Below are 17,318 nucleotides of genomic sequence, written 5' to 3' on the forward strand. Positions count from 1 at the left end.
GTATGATAACGATAGTTTATCGAATACTCTGTCCTGTTAGCTACTGAATGCAAACATTGATGATACATATACAATTGAACATTACAGATAGTATGTGATTAGTACATAATATGCAATAACGTTGTACGTATTACCGTAAATGTTTGTCATTGCTCCCTTGCTCGATGTATCCAACAAATGCCTTTTTCTCGAAACATCAATTATTTGTTAATAAAAGATAGATTATAATGTGTTCGAGTGGAAGACACTAAAAATACATATATGGTATGCTCTTACATATGTTCGTAATCGTAATTCAGTAATCTCAAATTCCTAATAATTCTCTAATTTAATATATTTCAATTAATACATGCACTATGCATATATACATAATTCTCGCAACTTATAGTGTATACTTATATAGCCCTGTCGGTTTTACCCGCCAAAACAGTCCAACTGTCCAATTCGCCATGATTATTTTTGGAGTCAGTGGAACGATTTAAACACGAGTATTGTGTTTGTTTTTGATTCTATTCTTTTATCTAAAGAATATACTATTATCGTGAGTATACATTACTTGAAGATTAAATTTTTAATATGGACGAAAACGATGATTACGACGATTTACGAAAAAGAAACATAGCCGAAAGAAACGCTATCGTAAGTACTTTTGTTTGATTTAAATTTCTAACCTATAATTATTCGGTGTGTTTATTTGTATTCAACGTTGCAGTTTGCCGAATTTTTCAAAGAGTTAAAAGAACAAACGAACGAGATAAAAGAATTGAAAAAAATACACAATGGTACCGAGAATTCAGAAAACGAACCACCTAAAAAAAGACGTAAAACTATTTCTCATTCTAAGAACGATCGTGTTGGAATGAAATATGTAAAGCTCGAATTTCGTAAGAAGTATAATACTAGAAGTAGATCAAGAAATATCTCCCAATGTGAAGAAGAAGAGAAAGAGAATGATATAATTGACCTTAAAAGCAATAAACCTAAACTCCAAGTTCTATTTCCATGGGCGAAGCCATTTCAACGATCGATCGATTTAATGAAGATGGGAGTGTGCGATATAGATGAAGAGGAAGAGCAACGATCTATCAGCAGTGACGATGGGAGCAGTGATGATTTGTATGATATAACTAAAAAGCGAATATACAATGTAAACAGAGCTCCTTATGACCCAAATAACATACCGTCCGTCAGTGAAATTACGGATGAAATGCTAGATAATATTGCAACCAAAAGTACTTCGAAGCAGTATTGTAAAGTTAATGGAACATGCTGTCATCAGTGCAGGCAGAAAACGTTAGATACAAAGACTGTATGTCGTTCGGGAGAATGTATTGGAGTTAGAGGGCAATTTTGTGGACCTTGCTTAAAAGGACGATATGGCGAAAGTGCCATTGATGCATTAAAAGATCCTGTATGCCATATATTTATACATATATATATTTATTTTTTATTTTTGTTTTATAATTATTTATTTTGGTGCAAAAATTTTGCAGAATTGGGTTTGTCCACCTTGCCGTGGTTTATGTAACTGCAGTATATGTAGAACGAGAAGTGGTTTACCCCCAACTGGAATTTTAGCCCCTATTGTAAAAGAAGAAGGATTTTCGTCTGTTATGGATTACCTTCAATCTGCCGAAACAGATGACACATAATTTTCATTGATACAAGATTTATGGTTATAATAATATAATTAAACCTCATAACAAATAATTTTTTACTGATGAATGTAATATTTTTTAATTGATCGTACTATGTACAAGAAAACTTTACAACAAACATAATAAATAATTAAAATAATTTTTTACTGATGAATGTAATATTTTTTAATTGATCGTACTATGTACAAGAAAACTTTACAACAAACATAATAAAATTGTTTTCTCTATTCGCGTCGTATACTTCTTTGTTTATAACTTTCTTTTCTGTCGCTATTTTACTGCAATAATGCCATAACGTCTTGGAGATAACATAGGATCAAATAAACGCAGTATCGCAATTTTAGAACACTGATTACTGTTCTGTAAAAATATTATTCTATCCAACATAATGGCTGCTTCTAATACAAGACCAACATGTATCCTTAACATTTGAAATATGTAAAACTTCTCCATTAAATGTGCATAAAGTTGAAACGTTTTTCTCAGTGCTTCTTGTGATGGTATCTAAGGATGCAAAAATTTTCTTAAAAAAAATATTCAACTAAAATATTTATAATAATGTTATTGTTATACCTTCTCCAAATCTACCCTAAGTCTTGAAAATGCCCATTGAGCATAACTTGGAAAATCGTGTGATGGTCCGCCGCGACCTACTCTAGCATTATAAATACCTATTAGAAAAGAAAAACAATAGTATATACTATATGAAATACATTCAAACTGAATTAATATAAAAACAAATATACCCAAGGAATGAAAAATGACTTGTAATATTGCTCTGTAGAACAATGATGAAGATACAGATTTGTTTTTTGTACTTCTTTCAACAGATTGTTGGGCTAACATTCTAGCATTTCTAGAAAAATTAATTTTTTTATTAAGTGTTTCATTTGTCAAATGGTAACAACAGGGAACTATACATAAAATATTAATGTCTTTTGTAGCTAAGAATGTTCGAATAATTGAGTCAGTGAGAGAACCACAAGTATGTAAACCAGTTAATATAAGGTTTTTATTTATATCCCAATCGGAAAAATTTTCTTTTATCATTTTTATATAATCGGTTCTGTCATTAATTTCTTCAACTACATAGCGTACCTAAAACAAAGTACAATTTATTTGTAGTTCATGTATTCAAATGCATTATTTTATAAAAATTTAATACACTGTTACTACCAGCATTGGAGAGAGTATCAGCTTCTTCCGTAATTTTTTTTGTCTACAGATTGCTCCATTACTACATAATTGTGAAGAATCTATTGCAAGAACAGGAACTTTATGATTTTCTGCTAAAAATGTTGACAGATATGCTTTTCCAGCACCAGCATCTATTACTAGATTATTTGCTCTTGCAGCAACTTCCCCAATAATGTTTCCAAGGGATTCAACCTCGTGCAACTTTTTTGTATTTATAAATTCTATCTTAATATTTTCACACATACATTTCTTCTGATTATTTGTACCTGGTAATGTGTTTAAAAAATCTTTTGAATTTGTTTCTATAGAGCATGATTGCAAAGATAAAGATTTTGCCAACTTTATAAAATTATTCAGTGTAGGACAATTGTCATTTTCTGTCCAACTAATCCAACTGAGTTCGTTCTTCTCTAATTCTGACCTTAAGGCTTCTGGTAAACATGTTGTCCATAAGTTCTCAGTAATAAAATCAACTATATGACAATTTACCAACTTATGATATGTGTTAATGAAATATATAATTTCATCGAAATGTTTATCATACATGATTTTAATATTTATCACATTTAAACTTGGTACAATATGGTATAAATTCTGTCCAAATAACAATGTTTATTATGATTGTTAAAAATGAAAAATATTATGAAGCCCAGATACAGTTCTACTATTTTGTTCCACTCTTTATTTATTTAAATATATTCTCATACAATTAAAAATCGAGTTTATCCACTTCTGGATATGACGAAGATATTTTTGTCAGTGCACAAAACTTGGCATATTTAAATTTAATATTATCTACAATTTTCAATATATCCACCGTCTCATCATTAAATTTAGGAAAATTATAAATATCCTGCAAAAGTGTTTTTGCAATGGAAACAGCTTTCTCTGAATTACATCTATTGGTAGTTAAATATTGTTCCAAAATACCACTGTAATATCCCAATTGTGCACCTACCAAACTACCCCTGTGATATCCAAAATGAAACCCATTTTCCAATTGCTTTTTGCCAACCTCAAAACCTTCTTCGTAACCTACGGATTGGGCATTTTCTTCGACAAACAGTAAATCTTCTAACTTCTTATTTATGTCTATATCTTCTTTATCAGACATAATTACTATTATGTATCTATTGAGTACATTGAATAATCTAATTCGATTAAAAAAATCTAATACGATTCTTAACTAGCCTAGCTCTAATTTATAATTGGTACTGCCAGAGTACTATGAGATGGAAACATGAGATGTAAGTATGGGAGCAATTGTAAATACGTATCGAATAATTCCGAGTATACACGGGCATGTCTACCAACCTTTAAAGTCACTATCTGCTTCGTTCATGGTTAACAGTAAATATTATCAGATCGGTTAAGGTTATAAGTAACGAAAAACAAATATATATTTCTGAGTTTTTATTAGGAAATACTTATTTATAGACTGTAAAAGCCTATTTGATGTTGAAGAAAAAATTCACGAACGTAAATCGAAATATTCCTGTATTGGAATAATATGGCTAGAACCAACTTCAGAGGTGTGTCATGTTTGCAACAAACGCGGTGTTCTTTCTTGTAGTGCGTTCAACAATTTTTTAAGTTAATATTTCATAAAGGATGCTCGCGTTAGGACCTAAAAAGGACGGTGGACCCAATACGAAGTTTTTTGAGTCCCAAGAAATTCTTACACAACTCGATGGAGTTAAACAATGGCTTTTGAAAAACTGCAAAAAGGTACATCCAAACGCCCGGCGTCGAAATATTTGGTCAACTGCTTACTAGTTTATGTGCTATATTAACAATCTTTTACTTTACTTTTTAATTATTCTATTATTCCATCTGTAATTTACTACGATTATATCTTTATTTTCGAATTAATGTAAATAGTAAAAATAATAATAAAGGTTAATATCATATATAGATTAACTATTTGTTATATTTATTTTCTAATAAAATATTGCTTTTATGCACAGAAATGTCATTTTCATAATGTAGCATGTGAATATTTTATTTTATTTTATTTTATAAATTATATGTAGAATCACACATAAATGTATATATATATATGATATTTATATATACCTAACTTAATTGAATGTTGTGTGTATATATATAATGAATATAAATATAATTGTTTGAACATCTTTTGATATTTGCCTTATACCTCTCTCAAATATCTTTTTAGTACGTTCAAACGGATCCTCCTACTAATAAAAGCTTAGCTACATTGATAGTACAATTACTGCAATTTCAAGAAGATAATTTAGGAAAGAATGTTTCAAAACCTCCAATGACAAGACTTCCTGTATGTATTTATTGGTTGATACAATGGAAAGTATCTTTTTTTAAACTAACCAAATCATTTATTAAATTTTCAGATGAAATGTTTCTTAGATTTTAAACCTGGAGGTGGACTATGTCATATTCTTGCTACAGCATATCGTTTTAAACAAGAACAAGGATGGCGTCGATTTGACTTCCCTGTTGGAAAGGTAAGTATGATATTATAAACATAATTTAACAATTCTTTACACATACAAATAAATGTTGTTTTTTAGTCAGGATCTCGTATGGACAGAACAGTGGAAATGTTAATGGCAGCTGAACGAGCCTTGGTACAAAATCGTTGTATGATTATACCAAGTGTATATGTTAGACCTGATGTAGACAAATCAACTGCTGCGAAAGTAAAAGAAGCAGTTCGTCGACATCAAGGTAGTATTGTTGAAAATGAAGCAGATGCGACACACATAATTTACCCCCCGGTTGACCCTATGGAAGAAGAGTATGCACGGCCTTGCATGAGACGAGAAAGATCTGTTCTTCTTCATTGGTATTATTTCCCAGATAGTTACGATTCTTGGACTGCATTGGATCTTCCTTGGGATTTTCCAGAAGGCACGCTTACAAATACAAACATGAAATCGATATACAAAGTATCGGCAACGTGGGCGTTAGATTTAGATCAATATAACGAATGGATGAACGAAGAAGACTATGAAATAGATGAAAATGGTCAAAAAAAAATACATAAATACCGACTTTCCGTAGAAGATTTAATGGCTCAGCCATCTCATCCTCCGCCTTCAGCAAAAAAACCAAAACGGAAACGATCTCCTAGTCCATCACCGAAACCGGGAAAGCGTAAAAGCGCAAGAGGGCCATCAGGTGTCCAGAGTACTTCGTCTTCGTCGTCACTTACGGCTCCAAAAAAATCACGCGGCGGCGGCGAAGAGGAAGATGATCTCACCCAAGGAATGGAAGATCCACCGGCGGAACCTCGGATTGTAGAAGTAGTTGCAACTCCTACAAATCCTCCTGTAACTGGTCAAGGTAACATTCCAACAAGCGGCACTGCTTTGACTACAACAGGCAGTAAAAAACAAGACAACGAGCTTCAGCCGCTCAAATCTGGTAATATGGCAGACTTAGACGAACCTATGGAAGGAGATAAGGGAAGTTCTCAAAGTACTCAAGATAGGGAAGAACGAGACGCAAGCAAAGAAAGAGGAGAAGGAAATAAAGGAGACGAACCAGAAGATAATGTTACTGAACAAACACATCATATAGTTGTCCCTAGTTATTCTGCTTGGTTTGATTATAATTCGATTCATACTATAGAAAAGAGAGCTTTATCTGAGTTTTTTAATGGTAAAAATAAATCTAAAACACCGGAAATTTATCTTGCATACAGAAATTTTATGATTGACACGTACAGATTAAATCCTACAGAGTACATTACATCGACAGCTTGTAGACGTAACTTAGCAGGCGATGTTTGTGCAATTATGCGTGTGCATGCGTTTTTGGAACAATGGGGACTTATTAACTACCAGGTAGATGCAGAATCAAGACCGACACCCATGGGACCACCTCCGACATCACATTTCCATGTATTATCAGATACTCCATCAGGTTTAGCCCCGGTTAATCCAAATCCTCCGAAGACACCACAGCCTTCTGCTGCGAAGACATTACTCGATTTAGAAAAAAAGTCATCCAGCTTGGGAACAGAGGAGAAAGCCTCAGCTGGTGTGATGGCAAATTTTGGATTAAAAATCGATCAGTATTCGAGAAAACCAGCAGTTTTGAAAAACAAACAAGCTGCTGGCGCTACTCGCGATTGGACAGAACAAGAAACGCTTTTACTATTAGAAGGACTAGAATTACACAAAGATGATTGGAACAAAGTTTGCGAACATGTTGGTTCGAGAACGCAGGATGAATGTATCTTACATTTCTTACGACTTCCAATAGAAGATCCATATTTAGAAGAAGGTGGACCAGAAGGCTTGGGTCCATTAGCTTATCAACCAGTACCATTTTCTAAAGCTGGCAATCCAGTTATGAGTACTGTAGCATTTTTGGCTTCGGTCGTTGATCCCAGAGTTGCAGCAAGTGCAGCTAAAGCTGCTATGGAAGAATTTGCAGCCATTAAGGACCAAGTACCAGCAGCTTTATTAGATCAACACTTGAGGAATGTTCAAGCTAGTGCTAACTCTGATGGTAATTAATTCTTTTCCTATTCTTTTCTTATCACAACAGAGTATTGAATAACTTTGATTAATATCTTGAAATAATAATTATTTTTCAATTATTTAGGTAAGTTTGATCCAGCTGCAGGACTAGCACAATCAGGTATAGCTGGAACAGGTCCACCCGAACCCCCGGACGATACAACACCACCTTCAACTACTGGAAACGTTCCAGCAACAGTGGCCACATCTCCACATTCGGCAACAACAGCTTCTATGGAAATGAAAAAGGAGGAACAAGAAAAACCTAAAGAATCTGAAATTGAGCAAAGTCAATTAGATATAACTAAAAAGGAAGATGAACTAAAAGAAACTGAAGAAGATACAAAATCAACTATGGATGCTGAAACTATGGAGGCGAAAGAAAAGAAAGACAAGGTAAACTATTATTTTACGATGTCATCTTTATTAAGTATTATTATATTTATGCATTGTCTATTGTCATCTTTTTTCTTTGTTATAGGTGGTGCGAGATGCTCAACTCCAGTCTGCAGCCGCAGCGGCGTTAGCGGCAGCTGCCGTTAAAGCAAAGCATTTGGCAGCTGTAGAAGAACGTAAAATTAAATCTTTAGTAGCGTTGCTTGTTGAGACACAAATGAAAAAATTGGAAATTAAATTACGTCATTTTGAAGAGCTGGAAACTACGATGGAACGAGAACGCGAAGGTCTCGAATATCAACGACAACAACTTATTACAGAAAGGCAACAATTTCATTTAGAACAATTAAAAGCCGCAGAATTCAGAGCTAGGCAACAAGCGCATCAGCGTTTAGCCCAAGAACAGCAACAGCAACAACAAAATCAACACCCTACATGGCAACCTACTGCACAGCAACAACAACAACAGCAGCCACCGAGTCCACAACCACCGGCTCAACAGCCACCACCGCACACACCTCCGCAACAGGCATAAATTTTTTGTAAGTTACATATCATATTTATAAATTTTAATTATTTACCAGCGTAATAGTGTAATATTTTATCGTATGTTGATAGAAAGTATGAACATAGAATTTTCAAGTATAGTATTTTTGCAATATAGAATAATGTTCATTTTATTTCCTCTCATTTAATATAACTAGATATTTTTATAGACTTTCGTGCCATAAAAATGCCAATTTTTATCGAAATTTACATAATTTAAACGCGTATAAACATATACATAAGATTACGCGATGACAATTACAATTCATTTGTTTTGTAGCCATGTAAGAAAGATATTCGAATAATATTCATAAAGATTTCGTATGATTCAATCTATAAAGCATGATTATGAACCAGTTCTAAAACTAGATCAGTCATAAGTCGCGCACATTCGGCTCCTCCTCGTGGCGGTACTCGAGCGCTTTGCTTCCCTTTACTTGTTTCTGATTCTTCATATAAATCTGGAGCTTCGTTGCTTTCGCATGTACTAATTGGCAAAATATCCAATGCAAGCCCTGCACCGAATCGGCCGCATCGTCGCATTTCTTCGTTTAATCTGTACATGATAAATAGAATAGGAAGATTAGAGGATGCACTAAGAGTAATCGTTTACAAAGTTTATCTGTTATCTTTTTCAACTTATGGACATATTGCACATGATATTACTTACAGTTCCCACATTACAGATGGATCTATTGGTGGCTGTTTTGGATTAAGCGTATGTAACGAAGACATTAGATGGAAATGATAATGTTGAAGGAGCTGTGTCATGTGCGCTCGTCTAATCTCTCCATTTGCACAGCAATACAACAAATTCGCAAGATCAAGGGCAAGTGAACCAACTCGAGATAGTTGAAAATCAACTAAATAGACATCCTGTAAAGTCATAGTAACTGTAAAGTCATTAATCGTAATTTAAGATTTGACCCACTTAAATTGTACTATGTCCGATTTCTATTTCCTAAGTTAATCTAATCGAAATTCAATCAATATTGATATTCATGTTCGAATTATTTCTGCTTCGTAAACGAAGTGAAAAACTAAGATAAATATTTTTACACTATACTTATGCCTGTGCTTTCTTTTTTCTTGTTTTAATAAATTTTAGTAAGTATAGAAATAGAATTTATAAAAATCCCAACTATATAAATAATGGCAAAACATGATTTAGTTATACCATCAAGTATGATAACTGACTTGACTGAATCTGAATAATTTCTATTTTTATGAAATAGAAATTTTATGAATTACAAGTGTTTTTGCTTTAACATTATTAAAATGCTACTTGTACAAGACAATTGGTAAGAAGCGGAAAGAACGCAATATCTAAAAATCTTATAAATTAATGAGTAATAAAATTATAACGAGAAACGTTATTTCTTGATTCTTCGATTCCTATATAGTAGAATTATACAACGTACGCGTGTACACACGACACTTTTTGTACATTTTGATACAACAATATATGTAAATAAGATATTAAATATTATCTACATATAATACTTACTTCTTCATCTGGATTAGTCGAATCATCTTTAAATAAAAAATTATTAGTCCAACAATCACCATGACAAAAAACTGTAAGAGGACCTTGCATGGCTGCAATTTCGCTCATGGTACGAAAAAATACATCATCGTTAAGAAATGCTCGTAATTTCTCCATTATCTCGAGTCTCTTGGATTCCATGTGAGGAGGAAAACCATCAGAAACCATTCTAATGGCATTCTTAGCAGCAACATGATAATATTGACGATACCAATCCTCATTTTCTGTTCGAAAAAGGGCTTCTTGTATACCTTGACCTCTATTTGGATCTGTCAGTCTTGCAAATTCTTCCGGCCTTGTACATCCATACGTATACATTAATATACACACTTATATAAAGATATAATAATATAATATAATAATAAAAAAAAAAAGAGGGAAAGATAACATTATTTGACTTGCCTCGTTTCTCTAAGAGTTAGGCTGAGCGCATGAAAACCAGCTAAAGCTTTCAACGTTCGTTTCAAATGCTCAAGTTGTAATCCTTTTCTTCTGTCTTCCATTTTAAAGCCTCTTTCTCGTAAATCTTCCATAACAATAAGATCAATTCGCGCCGCGTATATTTTTGCGACTCCTCCAAAAACTTCTTTACCATTTGTTTGTAATTCATTCAGAGCGGGCCACACATGCGTATAAAATGCTACTTCGTTTTGAAATAGAAGTTCGCTTTTAAAAGCTTCACGATGTTCTCTTGATCGAGGTAAAACTTTGTAAATAATCGCACGTTCATAATTGACCCATTCACGATTTTTTACTTGTTTTCGACCTTTTGCTCGAATACGATATAGCATAGATGTATAATTGTCACCTCTTCCTGAACCGAGTTCTTCTTTCAAACTGGTAATTTCCACATCAGGTTCATCCTTTGTTATTAATTCACGCACAGATTCTAACGTAAGACTCACGTGTCCTTCCTCATCCATCACTCTGATACTAAGGATAAAAGTTATAACTTTTAAAAACTGTAAAGAAGAAATCAGAAGAAGAAATTTCGTGTATTTTTAAGATTCTTGAATCAATAAATATCGTAACACTTTAGCCTTTGAACGTGGACGAATGAGTTATGATGTTAAGCTACGATGCAGGAAATAAGTATTTGAGTGACGAGAGAATAGTACCTCCCACTGTCGCACAGCATAATTTATTAATCGTAAGTACCCTAACTAGAGGGGCAAGGACGTTAATACATATCAATCACGCATGTAATTTCTATTCTTTGAATGACAAATTGATTGAAATATACACATATAACACAAATTTAATGAAGAAATTGAGTCAGTTTTATAAATTTTATATAGCTCAATGCAACATTTAGATTTACAATTGCAAGAACAATAACAAAGAAAGAGAGTACGTAATTACATAATTAACATAATTTTTTCGTAATTAATTTGATTTTTCGGTATTAGAGGAATTTAATGCTTCCGCCCCAACTAAATCAATCAATTCCTTGCGATAAGCATCCGTTAATTGTGGAAGATTGTGTAATTCTGTAGCCATTTTAGCAATATCTGGAAATCCTGAATTTACAGAATACTCGAGAATAAGCTGTAAAGATAAATGCCTTAAAGTTACACTTTAAATTCGAAGAAACTAAACTAACTCTAACAAACTAACTAACAAACTAAAATTAATTATAAATATGAATATACGTACAAAAGCTCCCAAAATACATTCTTTTGAAATATAACTTTCAAATAATTCATTCACTTGTTTTTCATTCATTGTTGGAAGAAATAAATCTGATTCTTTAACAATATATGTCAAAACTTCAATACTCTCTTCTATACGACCACCATGCAACAATATTGCTGCTATACAAGCTGTTGTGGCATTTTTAAGTGGAGAATATGTTTCTCGTTTTGTTTTGATCTTTGTCTGTCAATAGCAAATTGTTTATTTTTATTACATGTACTTTTTTGTCATTTACTATTATAAACAAACCAACCTGAATAGTTTGCCAACAATCCCAAGCTGCATCCATAAAAACCGTTTTTAAAGGTGAATCAGCAGGTAAAACATCCATTTTCATTAAAGATAATACTTCAAGTTTCAATGAAAGGTCTGTGTAACATAGACTATGTATGTCTAACCATAATCTCTGTAGATATTTCACTACAATTGCTGGTGAATTATGTTTTAAATGTTGTACGATTTCTAGAAAACAGCGTGTTGTTGGCACATATATGTTTGGAACAAGTTTTTTGTAAAATTCGAAAAACTCATCAACTGTACTTGTTGATAATACTAATGATATATACGAAACGTAATAACTGGTTTCCTATATAAAAAGCTTTAATATAAAAGGGCACTAAATTGTATCATCTAATACAAATACTTAAATTAAAGAAACCATACTATTCCAGCAGATGAAATGAAATTATAATTGTCTCCTGTCAGAAGAAGCTTATGAATCATATCACCAGCTTCTCTATTGCAGAAAGTAGAAGCCATATACATAGCATGTTTAAAAAATTTCTCATCCATTGGATCTTCAATACTAAAACTTCTATTTTCTATTGAGCGTAGAATATCTACGAAAATAGCTTGCGCATTTTTATCTGTAAGAGAGGGATATAATTAACTATTGTAAATAAATAAAATTTAAAAAAAAATCATTAATAAGCTATAATTACTGTTTTGCATAGATATAGTTATAATATAATAATACGATGCTAGCGAAAATTTTATATTCATTCGTTTGAAGTCCATAATCAAACGGAATGCAATATCTTCACCATTCTTCATTTGTATTCTAATCACATTAAGGGCAGCATTCAATGTTCTAACATTTGGTTTAATCCTTTTCTTATTTATTCTATTAAGAATATCCAAAAGATGTTTCATTTTCAGTTCATGGTTATAACCAAAATTTTCTGGAATCAGCGTCAATAAATAATTGTAAGTAGTAATATTTAATGGAATATCTTTCTCTTTGCATTCGTCGTACAATATCCAGGCTCCATTTATCTAAGAACATAAATTTTAAATGTATTATGTGATAAAGATATACAAAAATTCGTTCAGAAATTAAAGTTAATATACTCTTGAATGTTTTGCTAAACCACATATCATAGCGTTATAAGCTGCTGCTGCTGTTGAAGAATCTTGCGTTTTTAAAAATTCAAACAGTTCATTGATTTCTGGCTTATACCTAAAATATGAAACTGTTGAAAATAGTAAAATGTAAGTGTGATTCTCTATTTTCATTATCTTTTTTTACTACTTACTGCCAAACATATTTATTCTGCTTTGCAGTAAACCAATCTTCTAAACGTGAATTATTCTGTGAATTGATTTCATTGTTATAAAAACACAATAATTCTAAAAGTATTTGTTTTGTATCATTAGAAACATTATAGTCTAACAACTTATAAATATGCAAAGCATCAGACACTCTACGCTTGGATATGGTATGTAGAAGTATTTCTTCTGATACTTGACTTTTATCAGTATATGTTGGAAGTAGTGTAAATGCCTTAAATACAAATTAAAAATTACTTATGTTTAAATACACCAAATATAATATATGCATGTTATATCAATACTAAATAACACATACTTCAATTTCTGGCTCTGAGAGATGTTTTGGAAACAAATCTCTGTGTTCATTATGAATCCATTTTGCAGCTTTTCTGCCTGCCTCATATGATAATGCAAAAGAACGATACTCTGTTCTCCTCAGTGGATATAAATAAGGATCATCATGGTACAAATAACTGATGTTACCAAAATCTTTTGGTATTGTCTGTTCAAGAACCTTTTAAAAAAGGTACAAATAACAAAGTTGATATATATTTCCCTTGATATATTTTCTACAAAAGTAAATTTTTAGTATATTTACCTCTAAAATATCCGTAGGACCACGTTGTATTCTAGCTGGTATTTTAACTTTAGAATTTGATACTGATAATGAAGATTTTAACCTTTTTAACTCGACACATGAAGTCCTATGAAACAAATAATTTATTGATATTGGGGAGAGGGGGGGGGGGAATAATATGATATGTATTATTTAACAAATAATAATATTCTTAATCTTTTTACCAACTTGAATAAATTATTTCATTGTAGTAAACATTACTAACCTATCTAAAAGATATCTGAGACGATTCATTATGAATACCTTGATTAAATACTGTTTATAATACAAAATCGTATTATTTAAATATTATATAATATGTAGTTGAAAATCGCAAAAGTTAAGACGTGACATATACATTTGTCTGTGAAATTCTGTGTACTGTGTCTCTCAAATAATTGCAACAAAAGCATGTGTATAATACGAAAGCGAAGTTTACACGACACGCTTTTATCGTTTCTACTTGAACTGACTTGGACATCTATTTGGTTGCCTATGTGCAGGCTTTACTTTTTTTTGTATTTACAAAATTAGATAAATTAAGAATGTTATAAAAGTTTTATCGAAAAATTTTTACAATTTTATAAATTTCTACTTAATTTGAATTCGATATAGCATTAGATTACATATTACGAAATATTATTTTAATATTCTATCACACCACTGAATTTTGATCTTTTAGTTGCAGTTATATCTTTATAATAAAATAAATCAATTATTTGAATATAAGATTAGAAAAATTTCGAATAAAATAGTAGAACATAAAGGAATATTAAAAAATTTTACTTTTCATAAAAAGTAAATTTTAGAACATTGATTGTGCGTATTTATTTATAACAATAATTTGTATTTCTAAATTTTCTTATATTAAATTGATCAAATAATGATGCAGTTTATAAAACAAATCGAATATTAATTGATATTTAACGAAATAATCGACATTGATTGTTTTGAATGTAAAACATTTCAAAAGTAATCTTTCATGAAAAAAATTTGCAGAACTTCAATATGAAAAATAGACAAATTTACTATTTGCTATTATTTAAATATTGTTATGCAGAAAGATTACATAAACAAAATTATAGATGAATAACAGCATACATATATTTAGATTGTGATTAAAATAATAATGTACAAAATAAAACAAAATCGATCGTAAAACTGACCGTAAAACACTGCAGAAAATATGGAACATTCTAATGGAAGATGGAACGTGTAAAGAAAATTTTCCTTAAGAAATATATTCAACCCTTTCTTATTAAATGCTTCGCCCATCATTTTTATCTCTGGTTTTATAAGAACATCATATATACATATATACATATGTATATGTAATAGATGAATATGGCAGCTGCACCGTCGTATCTACAAGATAGAGATTCATTTCTTTCAGCGCATTTATTGTTTAGCGTATGAATAGTAAATACACGTATACGTGTACATATATACGTATGGATGTTGAAGTATACCCTTTGGCATATTACAAAGAATTGAATAAAGTTTATAAGGAAGCCAAAACCAGTCCGCGAAGAGAAGCAGTTCTCTGCCGTGAGAATATGCGTGCGCGTAAACGTGTTAACATGTAATTGTATGTGCATGTACGTATACTATATAGTGCTCACATAGGGAAGAAGCCAGGTGTTTTATTTCAAACCGTGGGACTCTTAAAAGGGGATGCTTACACCACGTCTTCTACTTGAAGAATATGAATGAAAAACAAAATTCGTGTTTCACCGACCAACAAGAGAAACGACATTAGCTCGACTACTTTCATTGTATTTTCTTATTCGATCGAACGTAACTTAACCCCTAGTCCTCTCGTTTTTCTCTTCTTCTCTTTTCAGCTAATTTCCTCTTTTCCTTGTATTTCACTACAGTAAAAAAAATCAAACCGTACTTTAGTATGAATTTTTAAGCAACAATACATATTATATTGTATTTGTATTACTTAGGAAGATGAACAAAGAAATATCGAATCTATCATTGTCCATCACTTTCTTCTGTTCTATTCTTGGTCGAATCATTCATGAATTTAACGAATTCGATCGTGAGAGAATGATACTATGAAAAAGGAAAATTGATTCCTTTTCGTTTACAATTACAAATAAATTTTTAACGATCTTTAACGGTACTAAAGTTCAAATCATCCAATAATTATCGACTTCTAGAAGCTTATGTATATGATCTGTAATTTACTGAACGAAACAATAATATGGATTAGTAAATTTATAGATATAAGTAGAAATTAATAGAGTAAAAATTCTCAACTTATTCATCGATTTTTAATTTTTATTGCAATATACTTTAAAACTAAGAGAAAGAAATTTTTGCGATATTAGGATTAGGATGATGAATTTAAGATAAAACGAACTTAATTTTTTCAACGTTTTTTATTATTCCATTTCACACATAAATTTTATCTAATTGTGAAGAATATGTACATTTAAGATTTGTAATGTAAAATTTGACATTTGTCACTAAAATCTAATATATTTTAGATGTTACATGCCATTTATTTGGATATACCCAAATGTAATATACGTAGTATACGTAATATAAGGAATTGAGGGCATTTTGTCCTGTCCATTTTTATTTCTAAATAAAACGAATATCAATATACATAAATAAACAGTATATTTTTATAGTAACAAAAGATAAAGATTTTGTGTACATTATTAGCTTTTCGAAGAATGAATAATCTGGAGGATATTTTAGTCCGGTATCGGAAGCGCAACAGATGATAGGTCGAATAGATCTAGCAGGCCGGGACGAGTGCAATTTGATCTAACCTTCAACAAATAATGCCCACATCCCAACCTGTTAGTATCCTCGACGAATTTAGGTAAAATGATTACCATTGTCTTCTTGTTAATCCTTTCTCCATCAATATTCATCGATCGTTGTTTGTTTCTGTCTTCTACGATGAAATATAATGCATTCCGATAGGCCGGGACAAGTGCAATATTGAGAATTATATTATAAAACATTGTCACAAATCTCGGCCTATCTTCTATGCAAAATAACAGATTTTCTCGTGCCAAGATAAATTACAATAGAACAATGAAATTTATATGTACAGCGAGGTTACGTAAACAATTGTTTATATAAAACATTTGCTTCTATTAGGTTATAAGGAAAGTTGTGTAATGATTGGAAACAAAAGCCTTCATCGAATCTTTGTGTAAACACGTGCTCTTGAAAAAACCACTATCTTACAATCAGGTATTTTCACACAATCTCTTCGATTCGGTCTTCAAATTAGTCATTTCCAAATCAAAGAGAACTCTATCCATTTTAATTCATTTATGTTATGAATTATGATAGATCGTGTGCTAGTGTTATTTTGTACACGAGTTTGGGTCCACTACAGCTTCGTGCACAAATATTACGTAGAAACCGGGTACGATTAACATACAAGGTACGCGCCGTATAATTTTAAGTCAAACATTATTCGAACACTTTAATTTAATATTAAGACTTAAATTTAAAGGAAGGTCTTATAATTTTCTTGGTTAATCTTCACGCACATACCTACGACGCACATTCGATCAAACGGCTTTCTACAGTTTCGGTAACTACAATTTTCAACAAGCCATTTCCTC

At 31.5% G+C, this 17,318-nt stretch overlaps 6 protein-coding genes across 9 annotated transcripts; 2 read left to right on the forward strand and 4 right to left on the reverse strand.

The window, feature by feature from the left end:
• Positions 1-440: 440 nt before the first annotated feature.
• On the forward strand, positions 441-1,710 carry LOC117230387 (cell division cycle-associated protein 7-like). Of its 2 annotated transcripts, none has more exons than XM_033487767.1 (3): positions 441-639; positions 713-1,411; positions 1,478-1,624. In XM_033487767.1, the coding sequence occupies exons 1-3, from the start codon at positions 577-579 to the stop codon at positions 1,526-1,528; spliced, it is 813 nt and encodes a 270-aa protein (XP_033343658.1). In that variant the 5' UTR covers positions 441-576; the 3' UTR covers positions 1,529-1,624. The 2 variants fall into 2 exon arrangements, with proteins under 2 accessions (XP_033343658.1, XP_033343657.1); XM_033487766.1 differs by having other exon boundaries at positions 444-639; positions 1,494-1,710.
• A 98-nt stretch (positions 1,711-1,808) lies between these two features.
• LOC117230385 (methyltransferase-like protein 25) lies at positions 1,809-3,775 on the reverse strand. Its single transcript, XM_033487765.1, has 4 exons — positions 2,835-3,775; positions 2,405-2,756; positions 2,232-2,329; positions 1,809-2,162 (listed from the first exon to the last, which is right to left on the reverse strand). Exons 1-4 carry the CDS (start codon positions 3,399-3,401, stop codon positions 1,929-1,931), a joined length of 1,251 nt encoding a protein of 416 aa, XP_033343656.1. The 5' UTR covers positions 3,402-3,775; the 3' UTR covers positions 1,809-1,928.
• LOC117230388 lies at positions 3,456-4,087 on the reverse strand. Of its 2 annotated transcripts, XM_033487769.1 has the most exons (2): positions 3,814-4,087; positions 3,456-3,708 (listed from the first exon to the last, which is right to left on the reverse strand). In XM_033487769.1, exons 1-2 carry the CDS (start codon positions 3,967-3,969, stop codon positions 3,565-3,567), a joined length of 300 nt encoding a protein of 99 aa, XP_033343660.1. In that variant the 5' UTR covers positions 3,970-4,087; the 3' UTR covers positions 3,456-3,564. The 2 variants fall into 2 exon arrangements, with proteins under 2 accessions (XP_033343660.1, XP_033343659.1); XM_033487768.1 differs by having other exon boundaries at positions 3,456-4,087.
• A 101-nt stretch (positions 4,088-4,188) lies between these two features.
• On the forward strand, positions 4,189-9,153 carry LOC117230382 (SWI/SNF complex subunit SMARCC2). 2 transcript variants are annotated; one of them, XM_033487761.1, is made up of 7 exons: positions 4,189-4,583; positions 5,035-5,154; positions 5,228-5,341; positions 5,408-7,355; positions 7,452-7,762; positions 7,848-8,304; positions 8,995-9,153. In XM_033487761.1, the coding sequence occupies exons 1-6, from the start codon at positions 4,467-4,469 to the stop codon at positions 8,295-8,297; spliced, it is 3,060 nt and encodes a 1,019-aa protein (XP_033343652.1). In that variant the 5' UTR covers positions 4,189-4,466; the 3' UTR covers positions 8,298-8,304; positions 8,995-9,153. The 2 variants fall into 2 exon arrangements, with proteins under 2 accessions (XP_033343652.1, XP_033343653.1); XM_033487762.1 differs by lacking the exons at positions 4,189-4,583; positions 5,035-5,154 and having other exon boundaries at positions 5,412-7,355.
• Positions 8,411-10,927, reverse strand: LOC117230384. Its single transcript, XM_033487764.1, has 4 exons — positions 10,257-10,927; positions 9,816-10,149; positions 8,979-9,184; positions 8,411-8,864 (listed from the first exon to the last, which is right to left on the reverse strand). The coding sequence occupies exons 1-4, from the start codon at positions 10,775-10,777 to the stop codon at positions 8,642-8,644; spliced, it is 1,284 nt and encodes a 427-aa protein (XP_033343655.1). The 5' UTR covers positions 10,778-10,927; the 3' UTR covers positions 8,411-8,641.
• A 202-nt stretch (positions 10,928-11,129) lies between these two features.
• LOC117230383 (protein PTCD3 homolog, mitochondrial) lies at positions 11,130-14,393 on the reverse strand. The gene is made up of 10 exons (XM_033487763.1): positions 13,943-14,393; positions 13,699-13,804; positions 13,417-13,614; positions 13,085-13,332; positions 12,900-13,008; positions 12,491-12,824; positions 12,213-12,415; positions 11,803-12,135; positions 11,511-11,732; positions 11,130-11,402 (listed from the first exon to the last, which is right to left on the reverse strand). The coding sequence occupies exons 1-10, from the start codon at positions 13,969-13,971 to the stop codon at positions 11,241-11,243; spliced, it is 1,944 nt and encodes a 647-aa protein (XP_033343654.1). The 5' UTR covers positions 13,972-14,393; the 3' UTR covers positions 11,130-11,240.
• Positions 14,394-17,318: the final 2,925 nt, after the last annotated feature.

This window comes from Bombus vosnesenskii, unplaced genomic scaffold (assembly GCF_011952255.1).
Source record: "Bombus vosnesenskii isolate JDL3184/JDL3185 unplaced genomic scaffold, Bvos_JDL3184-5_v1.1 scf7180000013267, whole genome shotgun sequence".
Lineage (NCBI taxonomy): Eukaryota > Metazoa > Arthropoda > Insecta > Hymenoptera > Apidae > Bombus > Bombus vosnesenskii.